General features: G+C 41.5%; 1 protein-coding gene across 1 annotated transcript; it reads left to right on the top strand.

Moving 5' to 3' along the window:
- The first annotated feature begins 334 nt into the window (after positions 1-334).
- Positions 335-18045, top strand: LOC139950115 (uncharacterized). The gene is made up of 9 exons (XM_071948742.1): positions 335-740; positions 5980-6179; positions 6721-9027; positions 9352-9632; positions 9853-10027; positions 10255-10384; positions 13414-13592; positions 13688-15910; positions 16661-18045. Exons 1-9 carry the CDS (start codon positions 542-544, stop codon positions 16970-16972), a joined length of 6006 nt encoding a protein of 2001 aa, XP_071804843.1. The 5' UTR covers positions 335-541; the 3' UTR covers positions 16973-18045.
- Positions 18046-18452: the final 407 nt, after the last annotated feature.

Raw genomic sequence — 18452 nt, 5'->3', positions numbered from 1 at the left:
AATGATTACTTCAAATGAAAATGTAAATTCACTGCTGTGATGTGAATCTGACTTCCTCCTTATACGCCGTGCCTTTGTCATGAAAGGATCGTAAATGCTTGTCATTTCTTCTTTCGGGCTTTCTTCCTCCATGTGGTGCATGGGTGGTGCAAGCTGAATGGCCAAGAAACAACACAGGCTGCATGCGTCACACTCGTGAAATCACAATTATTGCTGACAACCGTCGGATCATAGAGATTGGTTGGAGTGGGTTTGTGTGATTGATAGCTCGAGCTTTCAAGTCCCCGATATCTACCACATGCCTGACCCTTTATTCTCTTCCTGCATGGGTATACAATAAAACTACGAAAACTAAGTGTTTATTTGCTGTCAATGCATTATAACAAGTCAACTACGCTTGCATACACCTTCTGTGTATGTGCCATAAGTAGGACGTGTAGATTGAAAACAGTCACTGCACCACACGTGAGCACACACATCATTCGGCTGCCAGAACCAGATTGTTGTTTTCCACCTCGTAGCTACTCAGTGGTGTGTGTTTATGATGTCGGGCCACAGGATCTTAAGCGCACCACAGATATGTCTTTTTCTTCATATCTTACTTGGTGGGTTGTCATCTAGTCTTGGTCCGGCTGGTATATCAGCATCCTTCAACTCCTACTTCAACCCATCTACCGATGACTACGACATGAGTTTCGACTACGACTACCAGTACTACTTTTCCCATCCTCCTAATAACGGTGAGTACCGAGTACATATGTATATTAATCAATTTCTGGATTCTCTTTTTCAATTCAAATTTATATATATGTATATACATTTCATTTCTCGGGAATAAAAAGTACAATAATGCACACTAATTAGGTTAAAAACATTTTAAAATACAGCAAAGGGCAATTTAAATACAGTAAAGAAAAAGAAACAGCTGGAGCCCGAAGGATTGCCTAAAAGAAACGTAGTTCCTGTCGAGAGGCTCTCCTGTCCAGCTGGTCCTAAAAAGCGAAATTCCTAAAAAGAATACAAATAAAGTAGAGTTATAAAAATATAAAAAATGTACAAAAAGTATACTTATGTACTTTCTTTGTACTTTGTGTATCTCTGGAGAAGCTCCGTTTTGGATCGAAAAAGCCATCTACCCTACTCATAGTGGGTGCGTTCGTTTAGCTGCCCTGGGTCGACCCCGGTGTGTGACGGGTTTTTTTTTAAAGGACGAATGTCTGCAGATAATTACCCACGTTCGTCCTGGAAAAAAAAACGCCACACACCGGGGTCGACCCAGGGAAGCTAAACGAACGCACCCTATATGTTTTTAAGGTGGTCAGGTTTTATCAATGTAGACGCAGGAAGAATACTCCGCACAGGGATACACAATCTGAGAAGCGTTACCACGGTAACGCTAATAATAAGTTATTTATATTGATTAAAAAAAATTGGGGATAAAAAGTGATATATTCTTCATTAACGCAGTAGCTAGCTTCTGTACTTTGTAAGTTTGTTTTCCATATTACCCACAAACGTACAGACTCCTTAGTTTACTTAAATAAATTTGGTTCTAATGTTGACTTTAAGTCTTACTAATTTCAATTCTATAAGTTATTACCCACAAAGACATGCCACCGAGCTTGTTCAAATAAATACATAAAATTTATGTATGCTGAACTGTATCCGGAAATTTTGTTTAGTCATGTAAAAACTGGTCCCGTTAACATTTTGAGATACATGTCGTGTGTTCTGGAAGACCCCCCTCCCCCCCCCCCCCCCCCCCCGCATGGGAGCCCTGTTGCAATGACAGAATCGCCAATGGTCGTGGTGGAAAACTGTGGATAAGGCGCCTTCAGACCATTCAACCCCAAGGTCTGAACATCCAAGAAGGAAATGACTTAAATAACCTTTTGTTTGTCTTTGCCTTCTCCCTTTCCCACAGAGATATACCCACTTTTTTAGGCGGCCTTTTAACTGATCTTTGCTCCCACTGTATCACCTTTGCTTCTGTCCTTTGTACATCCATCTTCTTGTGGTCAAACCAGCCCCTTCCCTCCACTGACCCCCCCCCCCCCGGCCTGTCTCCCTTGTTATTGTTGTTCGGGGTGCTTTCTGACTCCCCTCCCCCCCCCCCCTCCTCTCCACTTCACTGCTTACGTCACACTTACCTGTTCAATATTGGTGTGAATAATAAGATTAAACTATAATAGTGAACTTGCGGGTACAAAAAGCATCTGTTAAATCTTTTGGGATAGTGTTGAGTTGAAAAGAGCCGGTTTTGGTCTCGACGTTTCGAACAGTAAACTCTGCTCGTCTTTAGGATATTTTGTTCTGTTGCCATTTAGCCTTTGAGAAATACTCAGCTTTTTTGCATTTAACCATAGGTCCATTTGGTTGGTATAAGGCAGTTTGCAACAAATAATTTATATTTTCTCATGTGCAGAATTTTGTGTGTTTTTTGGTTCACATTAAAATGTTTTTCAAAGTACATTTCCGTTTCCACGCACGTATTTGTTTTTACACTGTCAGTTAAAATTAGTAAAAAGGCACTGAAAGGGGGCTTCCTTGCAAACAAAAACTTGGGCAAAAGCTTTGCTCAACTCACTTGCGAATATCGCTGCGAGTGCGAAAGGAGGATTGTGACATCAAAATTCACGTCAAATTTGCCTAACGTTCGCATTCGCAGTAAGGGTGAACCGGGCTTAATACGTGTGTCGATTCCGTGTGATGATGGAGGTGTAGAATTCTACCCCATGGTGTGACGTGTGACCCATGGGTATCACAATTTAACGCCAATCAGTTCATGTAGGTAGGCACGCACATTAAACTTTGGGTTTGACCTTGCACGCATTCCAGGGCAATTCTCAGCTGGTAGGGAATTTACTATGGTGGCCCTGAAGGGACATCGCAAATATCTTTGTCCCTTCAGGGCCACCATAATTTACACACTGATCATTGTTGTAATATTTTCCACATTTATTTAGGAGTGTTATTGCCTCCATGCCCCTAGCTACTGGCTTGGTATGTGCCTTTGAAATGCTCCTCATTACAGAGTGCCCTTTATCAATGAGAAAACGCATTGGTGCCCTTGCCCTTTCTGAAAAGAACTGCATACATTTTGAAATGCCTGACACTCTGCTGTGTAGAAAAACAAGACCTTTTAAATTAACATTAGAATCGGTGTATATGCCAAAACAAAAAAGTTGCTGGCAGTGTAAAAAGTACTTAATGTAATCCACCATAATACATATACTGGCAACCCTGTAGAAGTTTGAGATCGATCGGCCATCTGAGTCACGAGAAAGTAGTGAAAAACCGATAACACGTTAATTGCACGACATACATTTTAAATTAAAATAACAAAACGCTCACTGAGCGATAACTCCAAACGTGAAATTAGTTTTACTTATTTCAGACAGAAATATTTCAAGGGATGTTGTCTACTGTTATCATCATTAGACCGTGTAAGTTTTATGTAAATTTTGATCTTAGACGAGTTTTTTCTTTCTTATCAATTTTCTGTAATGTTCCTGTAAAGGCACTGGATACTATTGGTAATCACTCAAATTAATTGTTAGCATAACAGCTTACTTGGTAACGAGCAATAGAGAGCTGTTGATAAAACATTGTGAGAAATTGCTTTTCTAAAGTAACATAGTTTTTGAGAAAGAAATAATTGCTTAAAAAATTATTGAGTTGAATATAAAGAGACCTCATCTGGGGTCTCGAATTCATGACATTTGAAAGCACACAACTTGTGCGGCAAGGGTGTTTTTCTTCCATTGTTCTCTATTGCAAATTATATGATATAACCAATTGAGCCCACATTTTCACAGGTTTGTTAATTATGCATGATTATGCTCGGGATACACCAAGTGAGAATACTGGTCTTTGACAATATTACTGAAGGTGTCCAGTGCCTTTAAAGGCAGTGGACACTATTGGTAATTACTCAAAATAAATATTAGCATAACACCTTAGGTAACAAGTAATGGGAAGCTGTTAATTACTAGTATAAAACATTGTGAGAAATAGCTCCCTCTGAAGTAACGTAGCTTTTGAGAAAGAAGTAATTTTCCACCAATTTGATTTCGAGACCTCAGATTTAGAATTTTGAGGTCTCGAAATCAAGCATCTGAAAGCACACAAGGGTGTTTTTTCTTTTGTTATTATCTCGCAACTTCGACGACCGATTGAGCTCAAATTTTCACAGGTTTGTTATTTTATGCATATGTTAAAATACACCAAGTGAGAAGACTAGTCTTTGACATTTACCAAAGGTCACCAGTGCCTTTAAGCCTTTAGTCCAGTGCAGTTTTTATCCGCTCAACCACGACATATGGACCATTCATGGTTGGACTGCTCAATGTGTAAACTGTGAACGAAAACAAATTAGATCCGTATATAAGCTAATTAATCTCGATGTGAAGACGAAACTAATTGAAAAAGTAAGTCACCCGTAAGTGGCTTTCTAATGGGTACCTGTTGGGGCGATGGTTGGGGATTAGAAAAGGACAGCACGATTGGTTCAAGGGATTACATCAAACGGCAGATGGTTAAAGTTACTGGCAAATTCATCAATTATTTACGGCGCCTTCCATGCTCTGCGATACGCCATTTGAGAATATACTTGCTCCGTTACAAATTTCCCCTTTAGTGTTTTTCCCGAGCATTTTAGAGACAGTTAAATATTACATTATGAGGGCAAGCGTTGGAACAGTTTCTTAGACATTGCACTTATTTTTAATATGGCAAAGGGTAAAGATGGTCGGGGTGGGTAGGGGAGCAACTCCCTACTTCATTAAGTATTCCATGTGACCAGCGTTTATAAGAGCCTCTTCTAACCAAACTCATACTGCTTGGCTTCATGTGCCGACCCTGTTGCGAACAGTATAGCCCATGTAGAGTTTGCTAGCTACACAAAAGCTTGTAGTCCAAACGAACTGACAATAGCAAATGTCTCTGGAATTCCATGTTATGCAGTGTATTTTGTCACTAAAGCAGTGGACACTATTGGTAATTACTTAAAATAATTATTAGCATAAAACCTTTCTTGGTAACGAGTAATGGGGAGAGGTTGATGGTATAAAAACATTGTGAGAAACGGCTCCCTCTGAAGTGCCATAGTTTTCGAGAAAAAGAAGTAATTTTCCACGAATTTGATTTCGAGACCTCAGATTTAGAATTTGAGGTCTCGAAATCAACCATCTAAACGCACACAACTTCCTGTGACAAGGGTGTTTTTCTTTCATTATTATCTCGCAAGTTCGACGACCGATTAAGCTCAAATTTTTACAGGTTTGTTATTTTATGCATATGTTGAGATACACCAACTGTGAAGGCTAGTCTATGACAATATTACCAATAGTGTCCACTGCCTTTAATCTATCTAGGCTGATTGACTCTTTGAATACACATCTCAGGGCGAACCGTCAGCGTCGCTTATCACTGCCAGTACAGGTGTCTCTCTAAATGCAAAAGAGTGAAAAGGCACTCTTTGAATAGCCATATGAGGGACAACTCTTTTTTTTAGGGGTGGTCTTCCACTCATTTTGATTGATTTTTTTTACTCTGTCCTGGAGTAAAACCCCTCTGAAAGAGTGAAATAACCACCACTCTTTTTAAAGAGCTTTTTAGGGACAACTCGAAATTTAAAGAGTGGTGTTTTTCACTCCTTTACGTTTAGAGTGGGTTCAAGACTCTTCTCGAGGTGATGACGGTCTATGGTGAGAGCGCACCCTCTTGGGTCATAAAGATATTAATAACAGGAGAGTCTTGATTGATGCTTGAACCAAGACTATGGTTATCTTGAAGCATGAGTGGAGGTATAATGCCGTTTATCACAATACCATTAATTAGTATGGACATTTGATGCCATTGTCAAGTACGTCACCTTGTTTTAGCTTTGTGATGTAGGACACCGTTACAGCTGTTACAAGTTGCATGTTATTCGATTGTGTATGTTTGACACTTTTCTCTGTTTATTTTGTCATGCAGTTCGCGTTGTCACTGTTAGTAATACATCAGTGGGGCTTTGTGATCCACACTTCTGTGATAGCTCTTACTGTGAAGTAAAACAACTTTGCAGTTGCGATCCAGAGTGTTCACTCTACGGAGACTGCTGTTTCGAATACTCCACTGGGGAGTGTGCTGAGAAGGCGCCACCTCGCGACGATACTTGGAGATCCACTCTAACGGTTCGTTGACTGCACGTGTTTGCAATAGACTTGTCCCTTGTCCTTTATCTGCAAGGATAATGTACATACGTGTTATTTAGTAGGATGTGACTGCAAATCTCCATGTGAAATAAATGCAAGAGGTCATTTTAATGTGCTTTGACGTACGTATATAGATGTGCGTTTATGCTCAAGACTGAATATCAGATTTCAGGCGTAATTCATAAAGGCCGGTTTATAGTCGGTCGCGCGATGGTCGCCCGATGGAAATCTTGCGCGCAATCCTAAGACTGAAACCTGAAAACTTTAAGCCTCAAAGTGTGACGTTAGACATTAATTTGGGCTAGTTTTTCTTTGCCTTCGATCAAGATATTGACATCTTTCCACGATAGCTGTTCTTGGGGTGATATCGCCCTCTCTCGGCGAGGTTAATAAATAACATTATTGAAGCATTATGGATCAAGACTTAAATTGCTTTATGAACTTTTGAATACTGACGACATGTTTATGATGTGTTTTATTTCGTGCCATTTATTCTGTTTTTCCCTTTCTTTTCAAACAGCCGCAGAGTTTCTCTTGCATTTTACCGACCAACAAGTCAACCAGCTATCTCTATGTGAGTTCATGTCCAAAAGACACAGCTGACACACAGACGGCTGTTCAATGTGAGAACCCAGACCAAGACGACGTTTTTGCTACAATCCCATGCTATGGGACGAACAATGGCCTCCACTACCGCAATATATATTGCGGTCTGTGTCATGGGGAAGATCAGAGCGACTTAATACCGTGGGAAATTTATGTGGAGTGTTCAGACCAACCCTGGTATGCTGAACTTGCGTCTGAACTTCTGCAAAGCTCCATCGCAAACCTTAAGCGGGTCGAAACCGAACTCGGATGTGATGTTCTTTACCTCAAACCATACGACATCAATAACACGATGGCTTATCCACGTGGTTGTTACCCGAATGTCATACGTCATTGTCCAACAGAAGATGACGTCCTTAGCGACGCGTGTGAGTCGTACACAGCACTCACCGAGACTAATCTTGGTGGACAACTGTTTCGGAATCCACACTGCGCTCTGTGTAATCTCCCAAACGGACCGGACCGGAACGAATCTGCAACATACTGCCTTGGTGTTTTTCCCGTGTTCTATCTGAGTGGTTTAATTGACGTATTAATTGATGATGGTGGATTGGGAGCGGGAGTAACATACTCCCCGATAGCAGGTGGTCGAGGTCCACCTCCTCTCTCGATCATCTTTAATTTCCGATCCGACAGCAAGGTGACAATCCTCAGAGAGAATGAGATCTTGAAGGCAGAAACAGTGGAATGTTCTGTAAATGAAGTTTACGACCCTTTTGTCTCAAAGTGTCGCAAACTGTCATGCGCAGCAGGTTATATCATCAAAGGTGGCCAATGTGTGCTTAATTATGCGTCCATGACATCGGGACAAGCATGTGGAGGCGGTGACGATGACATTGATGTCGCGGTGACTGTCACTTTCGGTGACAAGTGCCGAGGTGAACTACCGGATGTACTCGCAGCTGGTGTTCAGCCTGAGGATGTTCGACAATGTCTTGAAGATTTTACAAAACTTGGGCAGGGTCTTACACTCGTCACGCCAGCATCCCAGTCTACAGATTGCCCAGGGCTGTCACGTTTATCGTTTCAAGCCAAGGAAAGTAGTCAAACAATGAGTGACCTCAGGAGAATCCGAGACCTGTCACTGCCAGTAGATAAATCTCCATTGTGTTCGATGTTTAACGTTAGCAAGGCATGGACTATAGAGCTTGAGCAGCAATGTGAGAACATGCTGACTGAGAATTGCTCTGCTGATTGGAGGATAGTCGGTGACGAGTACGCCCTCTCTATTCAGAACAGTACAAGCTTTGTGTACGTAAACGCATCTGAAACGTGGTACACCATGAATCAGACGATAATACGAGCCAGCTTCAAAAGGCGGGAAAATTCTTTTGAACATTTTACCGTGTTGGAGATCTGCGCTGACACGACGCTATCCTGCCCTCTGGAAACTTTCAACTCTTCTCTTTTCCAGGACGATGAAAACAAAACAGGGGTAATAATTTACACTCCAACAGGAGATACATTCATGAAAGACGAGTACATAAGGTTAGAAAACGGATATATACAAGTGTGTTCCTTTAACGAGAAAAATGGTACACAGAACAAAACTTCTGTGGTAAAGTTTTTCGCTTTCTCCACACTGCAGCAAGGCTTGAGCCTCGTTGGCAATATCATATCGATGGTTGCTGCAGCGGTGACATTTGCTACGTATTGTCTCTTCAAGGAGCTCCGTAAGCGCATCAGCGTAGCCATCATGGGACTGGTAGCCAGTCTCTTCATGGCGCAGTTATTGTTTCTTCTAAGTGGCACAGCAACCAGCAATCCGGCTGCTTGCGCCGCTGTGGCTTTCTTAGGCCACTTCTTCTGGTTATCAGCAGTCCTCTGGACCAGCGTATTGGCCTTTGACCTTCACCAAACATTCGCCTACCGATCCAGACTACAAAGGGTTGAAGGTGGCGCGCGAGTTATAGTTCTTCAACTTCTGTTTACTGTTTGTGTTGCCATGGGAATCGTGTTGCCATGCCTGGTGATCCATCTGTGTGACTGCACTGATATTCCTCTATGGTATGGCGATGAGAATGTGTGTTGGATTGGTAATGGATATACCAACTTGATAGCCTTCGGGCTTCCAATTGGCGTCATTGTATTCGTGAACATTGTCTTGTTTAGCTTCACCGTGCGTGGAATTCGCTTGACGAAGAAGCAAACTAAAATGGCTCTATCAACTGATCTGTCTGATGCCCAGAGAACAAGAGAGGAGCTTCTTATATATGCGAAGGTAAGCCACCAAAATGGAACTCAATTTTATAGATGTATCATTAAACTTGTAAACCACCGTTGTTATAATAACAGAACTGATACCTCACTGAGGCAGCGAAGCGATTGCCTCCATGACCTTGGTTCCCTTAAAATGCTTGTGTGGAAATTTCCTCACAGATGCCATCTACTAAGGAGAAACGCTTGGTGCCCCTTCCCTCTCGGAAACGGAGCATACACATCATGTCTGCTATAGCCTAACCTTTACATTCAGATTTAGTTCTGGTGTTCGGTAATAATTTACAATTAGTAATTTGTGATAACTGTTTTTTTTTGTATTGTGTAGATCTCCAGTCTGATGGGTTTTACGTGGATCTTCGGGTTTGCAGCAGCATTCAGTGACCTAGCCGCTCTTTGGTACATCTTCATCATTCTCAACTCCTGTCAAGGTCTCCTCATCTTCCTTTCCTTCATCTGTAACAAGAAAGTCTGGTCTCTCTGGAGAAACCTCATGCGTCGTGGCGAATCGCGTAGTGGGTATGGGTCCCAGACGCCATCTTCTCGCGCAATGCTCAAGTCCAAAAATGACAGCAACAAGACATCGGGGACTCGAACAACAACTATGTAGCGTTATTCCACGATACAGGATCCTAATGCAACACGAAGCTGGTCTTGATTTCGAACGCTCATTGTATTATAACGTATGGACAGCTTGGACAGCTTCGTAAGTTCGTAGAGCTGCTACCAAAGCGACTAGAAGTGGAGACCACGAACCGAGTGTGGGGCAGCCATTAGGACATTCTACAACTTGATTGCGGTTTCTTATGTTTTCTTTATAAATCTCAAGCAAAAGTCCAAACCAATCAGAAGCGACAGGTGTCAGCGGATCAGTCTACAATGGGACAACATTACTCTCATCCACCTTGGATTTGTTTATAAAAATGCGTTGTGGCTTTGTGGCTTTGTGGCATGATGCATTCTCGTTTGATTCGTTCAGGCAAGTCTTTCTAGATTATGTCCAAGTAATTGATCATCCATTCTCGTATTTTCCAAACTTATATCACCATGAACTCACCTTCTCAACACTAACTCAACCTTTTCTAAACAAGTGGAGAAAACTGTGGAAAGTCAACATTTTGATCGTTTAGCACTTTGCATACAAGTTATGAACTGATGCACGTTCCTTATTCGATGAATAATTTATCCCCCAAAAAACGCAAACTTTTGCGTGCGTGGTCTCTCCTTCCAGCCGCTTGAGATTGCGGCTAACGATAACCCAACCCGCATTACTGCCCACAGCACGAAGAAAAGGAGACTAACTTGCCCGGCCGCTTATTTTAGGAATTTGCAGCTCAAAGTACAAAACCCTTCACTGCGGTGTAAAAAAAACGCTGCCCGGCCAATTCTAGCCTGGGCCCGTGTCTTTACACGAGCCTATAAGTGTGACGTCAGATGTTCAGGCTAGGCCAATCCATGATTGTAAAAGGTCATCCAGTGCAAAAAACGGCCCATGTAGTGCCCTCTACCGATAACGAATATACAACAAACTGGGTGAGGGTCCTGAATCAAGACTAACATCAAGCCACTTTCTGTAAGAACGTCCATGTCGATATCAATATCGTGTAATTGGTTGGTGTCCATTAAAAGCCTTTTTACTCAATAATTACATATTAAACAAACCTTGATAATAGCCGCCTTTATATATGGCAGTAATTTGTTGATTCTGAAAGCTGTAATTATAGTCTAGTTTATTATCGCCTTAAAGGAACTGGGCACCTTTGGTAATTGTCAAAGACAAGTCTTCTCACTATTTGTATCTCAATTATGCACAAAATAACAAACCTGTGAACAATTTGAGCTCAAATTGGTCGTAGAAGCTGCGAGATAAAAATGGAAGGAAAAACACCCTTGTCACACGAAGTTATGCGCTTTCAGATGCTGATTTTTCAAATTCTAAACGTGAGGTCTCGAAATCAAATTTTGTGGAAAATTACTTCTTTCTTGAAAAAAACTACTCCACTTCAGAGGGAGCCGTTTCTCACAATGTTTTATACTATCAACCTCTCTCCATTACTCGTTACCAAGTAAGGTTTTATGCTAATGATTATTTTGAGTAAAATACCAAAAGTGTCCACTGCCTTTAAGTTGTCTGTTTACGTTTGGTAATGACTCTGAAATTAAACGTCAATCAAACTTACATGGTAAGATTTTCAGGAGCGTTGGGCAAAAGTCATTCACAAAGGCTTTATGAGAAACGTTTCACTTCTGAGTGCTGCGGTTTGCAAAATGTACGCTGCCTTTAAGTTGTCTGTCTACTGCCTTTAAGTTGTCTGTTTACGTTTGGTAAGGACACTGAAATTAAACGTCAATCAAACTTACATGGTAAGATTTTCAGGAGCGCTGGGCAATAGTCCTTTATAAAGGCTGTTCGAGAAACGTTTCACTTCTATAAGTGCGGTTTGCAAAATGTACGCTTTCTGGCTGATGAGCGTGTTTCTTGCTATCGGTGGGTGTTCGGCCTGGAGAAGTAAGTATTATTTGTAGAACGGAAAAAAATGGTATCCAAAAATTGTAACCATTAGGTTTTTATTCTGAGTAATGAATGTCACTGCGCCTTGAACACCCAGCAGGGTGGATACGTGCGCATTACAAGTCTTATTACTATTATTATTATTATTATTATGTTTAAGGGCACTGGACACGTTTGGTAATTTTGTCACAAAGATCGGTATTCTCATTTGGTGTATCCCAACACATGTATAACATAACAAACCTGTGAAAATTTGGGCTCAATTGGTCATTAAATTTGCAAGAGAATTATGAAAGAGAAAACACTCATGTAACAAATTAATTCGTGTGCTTTCTCAGATGACTAAAAGGGCATTTAATCTTAGTGAGAATTTACCTCTTTCTCAAAAACTACATTACTTCAGAGGGAGCCGTTTCTCACAATGTTTTATGTTATCAACAGCTCTCCATTGCTGATTACCAAGTAAATTTGTATGCTTACAATATTTTGAGTAATTACCGAATTAATGTCTAGTGCTTTACAGATGTCATACTGTGTCTGTTGAACTTAGAGAAGCAAACGAGTTTTCGAGAAAAACGTATCGTGCAGCTGTTTTAATAAATTTGGTTTTAATAACAAAATGTATGGATCCAGAAACTATTATCAATTTTTACCAATATTTTTCTTTAATCACGGGGAATATAATACTTTTCTCCTTGTCGAATTGCTGGGATCACCAAACACGCTTTGCAGAACGTAAAATGGTGGCTTAAAAACATCAACAATATAAAATGGCGTTGACCTAACATTACCAGCGGTCTGTTATTGAACCATCTAAATTTGCCCATAACCTCGGTGTAATTATGGATTCTTTATTGTGCATGAGTAGACATGTTGATGTTTGCAAAGGGGCTCTCATGCCTATCAGAAAAATAACAAAGGTTCGCCGCTTCCTGGGCCCAATTTCGTAGCGCTGCTTATAGCGGCCGATTTTGTGCTTACTGTGTATTTTCTATTTCATAGCGCTGCTAACCGTAAGCACACGAAAAGGTGCTTACCGCACGAAAATAAATGACGTCACAATGCAAACCGACGGTAAACACGCAATATGGCCGCCCCTTTGTTCTGCTGACCTGTGAAATACGCTATTTCAGGCATTAGAAAATTAGTCTGCTACAGCAAGCACGCTAACCTGCTTACCGTTAACCAGTGCTATGCAATAGTGCCCTGGATGAAGCTACTATATAACGGGACTTTAATTTGTATTAGCGTAGGGCCGATTTCACAGCAGAGAGTAGGCATATTAAATAAGATTGAGCTGAACTGTAATCAATCTTAATTACTCATTGTGATGTCGAACGCAAATCACCGTATAATATTGCATCTCTTTTTAAAGATGCTTTGTAAAATCGACCCACTCAGCTCATTATTAAAGGAACACGGTGCCTTAAATCGGACGAGTTGGTCTATGACAAGCGTTTGAAACCGTTTGTTATGAAATGCATATGGTTAGAAAGATGTACGGTACCCTGCAGTTCGCGCGAGAGCAGTGATCTCGCGAGAGCACCGCCACAACTTCGCTCGGCCCCAGCGGCCAGTCTATCTGTCCAGGACTGCTGGGATGGGCTAATCGCTTGAACAGATTCTTGTTCAGGAAGTACGTCATGTATACAGTGTATAGAAATGTGGTGCAGTGTGAGTGTGATGCATGATGGGCCTGCGCATTATTAAACCAATGGGCGTTGCATGATGCGTTTGTCCATCCCAGCGCCTTTGGTTAAAGCAAGGCGCTGGGGACGAGCGAACGCCACAACTCGATTATCTCACCGCGGCAACGACTCGTCCAAGACACCGGCCCTATGTAAAACGTATAAATGTAATTTCTTTTTCTGCCAACAGCGCAGATGATCCGACCATCCAAAAGTGCAAACGTGGTTCAAGTCTGCAACCCTAGTCATGTATGCAGCCTTGATAAACCAGACCCTGACGCCTCCCCAGACTCTATCCCCGGATGTTACTGCGACGATGCTTGTGAATACTTTGACGACTGTTGTTACGACTACGAAAAGGGGTCAAGAGTCAATCATTCCCATTGGTTGTTAGAGAACCCTAACTCGAAGGTTGCTAGTATATCAAGGAGCAGTTTTGTCTGTAGGTTCTTAGGTTCGCCTAGAAAAAAAGCTTTGAGTTTCGGGTATTGGTGGTCAGCTTCTGTCCGGGGCAGGCTCCTGAATTTCTTCGGCACCTCTGTGAACACCCTTCTGATTCTGACCTATACTTGCAGACTCCTGTCACAAGTTCAGTAAGCAACATCTCATACAAGAATATATTCTGCGGACTCTGCCATGGTGAAGATGACGCACTACTGGGTTTATGGAAGATTGATATAAAATGCGCCACTCAATTCCATGAATATTATGAATTGTTGAAAATTAAATTTCAAGAGGACGGAGTTATTGATTACAAGAATTTGTCCACAGCTTGCAGTGTTAAATTCCTTCCTTTAAACACCACTCTGACCAGGATATGCTTTCCCTTTGCTATCACCAACTGCACGGCAGAAAGTGATCTGAGTGAGGCATGCGCCTCATACACGGCGATTACAATAACGGCATCGGACCCCTGGCAAATCTATAAGAACCCTCACTGCGCTTTGGAATGTGGCGTCAATATCACAGTTGATGAATTTACTTGCAAAATATTATTAAACCATTCACCATCTGAATCGGATGAGTCCGCCGGTGAGTTGCCCTCATTCTCGATGCTGGTTGACTTTAACAGTTTCAAGTCAGTTACTTCTGAAAATGTTGTCACTACAACGTACTGTCCCAGCCACTTTGTCTTTGACCCAACTGCGAATCGGTGCCGATATGTATCGTGCCCATCGGGTGGTCTGGTGGAAAACGGGCAATGTGTTCAATCATTTGGTTTAAATGACACGGTGCCCATGTTAGAATTCCGGATTGTGGTTAAACTACAAGGGGAGGTCACCTGCAATGCGAGTACAAAGTTGAAATCGTGTCTGATTGATCCGCTTCTACAGGCCATGGGTGAACCCTTAAACAAAGATGGTATTGAAGACGATATTGAAGACAAGACAACTTGTTGGCAAAATGGCGGTTTAGAAGTGTCTCATGAGTTTACCATTCCATCAGAAATTACTTTGCAAACGAGAACATCGAGCATTTTTCAAGAGGCATTAGATGTTCTCCAAGAATCAAGGCAAGGTTTTCTGAGGTGTATCAATCTGGCGGCTGGGGTTGTTTTACATTCTGTTGCCATTGTAAAGTGTTACTCTCCAACGTGTGATGTCAGACACACCGATCCAGATTTGTGTTCTACGAGTTGGTTGTATTTCACCCAAGACGCCCCCTACATGAATGATACCTACTATGGGTTTATTTATGCCAATGACACGTGGTTTTCACACAGGCAGACGATATTTGACACAAGGTACTTTTGGCGCCAAACTACCGCCACTTTTGAGAGAGGGGGTACGCACGTGCAGATATGTGACGGTCAGAAACTGACTTGCGCATTCGCCACTCTGAGTGCGTCAGTGTTTAGACCAATCACCACTGAGCATGCTAATGACTCATTAGAATACCTCCCATCTGGAGAAAAGATCGATCCCAATAGCTATTCAATTCTTCGAAATGGCAGTGTTCAGATGTGTTTGGATTACGACAGGAATGGAACTTTGAACAAAACTATTGAGAAAGCACACTTTTCCCTTGTCCAGCAGATCATGTCTGTGGTTGGTTGCTCCTTGTCGATGACCCTAGCCACAGCGACCTTCGTGACATACTTGATTTTCCCAAGTCTAAAGAATAACATTCACTGCCCCTTGATGAACCTCACTGCATCGTTATTTCTCGCTTACCTCATGTTCATGTTGAGTTCTGTGGCCACCAGATGGAACGACATTCTGTGTATACTAGTAGCATTCTTCGGACATGTTTTCTGGTTGATGACGTCCACGTGGTCTAACATCATAGCCTTCACTCTGAATCATGCCTTCTCTTCGAAGGGTGTTCAGCTCCCAGGCGAGAAGATCACCACTAAACAACTGTTGTTCTACTATCTGTACGCTTGGGGTGTCCCGTGTTTAATTGCCGTTCCATGCCTGTTCATCGATACCATGTATCAGCCCACATCAGAAGTCAACACCGAAGGGCTGTTTAGGTATCGTGGTGATACTTTCTGCTGGGTGGAAGACCCGTACCATCTACTATACTCCTTCACACTCCCACTAGCTGCGCCCCTCTTGCTCAATGTTGTTCTGTTTGCTCACACTGTGTACGGGATCCATAAGACTAAGATGCAATCGAAGATGGCGAGGGGAGATGCATCCATGATGAAGCAAGCTATGGAAGAACTACCCATCTATCTCAAGGTAAAGTACATCATCTTAAAGGCACACACTATTGTTTTACTGACAATAATTGTAAGCAAGAAAAATAAGCAAATAATCACAAATCAGAAAGGGGATTTGGGACTTCAGAATGTACCTGAACCTCTTTATACCAGAAAGTCACAATTTCAAAAAGTCTGTTAGCAAACAAACTTGCTAAGCACAGAACAATCTTGCTTAACAGAAACTGGTTACCAGACAAATTTCCATAAAGTTCACATTGTTGCAACTGAATGGTACCCTGCTTAATTTTTGGCTTGGCAGAGAACTTTGCTGAGCAGTATTTTCCGCTTAACAGCTTCATGAACTTGGGCCCAGTGCTCTTTTTAACAAGGGTCAACGACGGTTCACTCTTTACAAGCAGAACCTCTTTATGTGCTCTTTATAACGACGGTCGACTATTAATTATAAGAAGAACCTCTTTATAACATACTCTTTATAACGACGGTTGACTATTAATTTTATAAGCAGGACCTCCCCACACCGTGCTCTTTATAACGAGGGTTCACTCTTTATTAGCAGGACCTCTATTTAACGTGCTCTTTATAACGACGGTTGACTATTTATAAGCAGAGCCTCTTTATAACATGCTCTTTATCGAGGGTGGACTATTTATATTAAGCAGAACCTCTTTATAACGTGCTCTTTATAACGACAGTTGACGATTAATATTATAAGCAAAACCGCTTTATAACGAGCTCTTTATACGACGGTTGACTGTTTCGTCTCCAGATCTCCAGCCTGATGGGATTCGCCTGGCTTTTTGCATTCCTGGCAAAGCTCACCTCCTCACTGGTCATAGTGTACATCTTCATCATCCTCATCTCCTCACAGGGAGTGGTAGTCTTCATCTCCTTCTGCTGTAACTCAAGAGTCTATTCTTTATGGAAGTCGGCCCTCGGAGCGAGATGCAGTCGCAGTGACACACCCACTAGGGATCCTGCTGTTACACGCTGCGACAGCAATACCACCAGGGATTCAGTGGATACCACTCGTGGCTTGGGTGTACACGTATATTCTAAGAATGTGGATACATGTTTGTAGCTGCATTTGAACCCTGAACATGAAGCTATACAATCATTAGTCTTATGGACAAGTCGTTAAATGTCCGGCGAGACTGCTTCTCTGCGCGAAGCCTAATGCTCTCATGTCACGCGCAGAGAAGAAGCAGTCTCGCAAGAGTCTCGCACTTTCGAATCCACGGCTCTCGGCTTTGGCTTCAGGCTCCGTATGGAGCCGGAGCATCTACGCAAAGCAAAAGCAACCGCGGGGCCGAGCTAGGCCTTAGCCGAACCCGAAGCAGAAGCAGTGGTTTCGAAATGGGCCCAGTTGTAGTACATACTGAGAGCAGTAGTCTCGCACAGAAAGATAGTTGCTGGAGAGCAGTTTTACTACCATGGCAACAGATATTTAACGACTTGTCCACAAGGCTATACAATCGTCAGTTGAGTGGACGGCTCAGGCTGAGGTGAAGACTTGATTTCAAGTCTGAAATTGTGTTTTTTCTGTGCACGTGCAAAATGCCTCCACAGATTAGCTATCGCAGATGGTCAAACTAACAATCTGACAAGAGAACGCTATTTCAGGCTTTAATGTAATGGCTATCAGGTAGACTAAAAACCACTATCACAGACTTGGAACCAGGTCTAGATCCAATTCTAGAAGGCGTTATGATGAAATACGACTTTTATCAATAACAAAGATGGGTCTATATGCTTCTGTCACCATGAAAAAATACAAAGCAATCACAAAGTGTTCAACTTCTTCCAACTTAAAATACTTTATTATTCATCACAAACTCAACATTGGTGTTAAAGATCACACGCAGTGGACATAAAATGTCATAATCACTCATAAAATCAATGCTTATTGATAACAAGTCGTTCAAAAGATTCATCCCAAAATGTAAAATATTTGATTATCTCGAGAGGTACACTAAAATGCACAGCAGACAATTGCTTGCAGACAATTGCTTGCTAACAAGTACAATGTATTTGTATTTGCTCAACAAAACTTTGGAAGGAACCAACCACCAAAAAAAAAAGTTATTGCTAAATGTATTGGCTCGTATAAAACCCATTCAAGTGTATCTTGATGGAGAAAAAAGGAATCATGTGTGGACAAAAACGAATTTGATGCATGAATACCTAATAAGAAACCCTATTTTGAGTGGATTTGGTGGAAATATGTAAATTTGAATTAACTTTAATTAATTTCAACTAAATTTGGCTGGGAAAACCTATATCAAACTCAATGCATTTAGAGGAATCATTCAGGTGAACATTTTATCTTCTTTTTTTGAAAATCCGTTTTAGAATAGAATTGTTGTGTGTTATTGTAAACATTTTATCATCAAATTTAAAACAGATGTGCAAGTAGATTAAAGGAACACGTTGCCTTGGATCGGACGAGTTGGTCTATAAAAAGCTTTTGTAACCTATTTTTATAAAATACATATGGTTGGAAAGATGTTTTAAAAGTAGAATACAATGATCCACACAATTTTGCCTAAAAAATGCGTGGT

Source organism: Asterias amurensis, chromosome 17 (genome assembly GCF_032118995.1).
Source record: "Asterias amurensis chromosome 17, ASM3211899v1".
Taxonomy (NCBI): domain Eukaryota; kingdom Metazoa; phylum Echinodermata; class Asteroidea; order Forcipulatida; family Asteriidae; genus Asterias; species Asterias amurensis.
The sequence above is the reverse complement of the archived record's forward strand: the minus strand, read 5'-3'. Positions and strand labels throughout refer to the sequence as shown.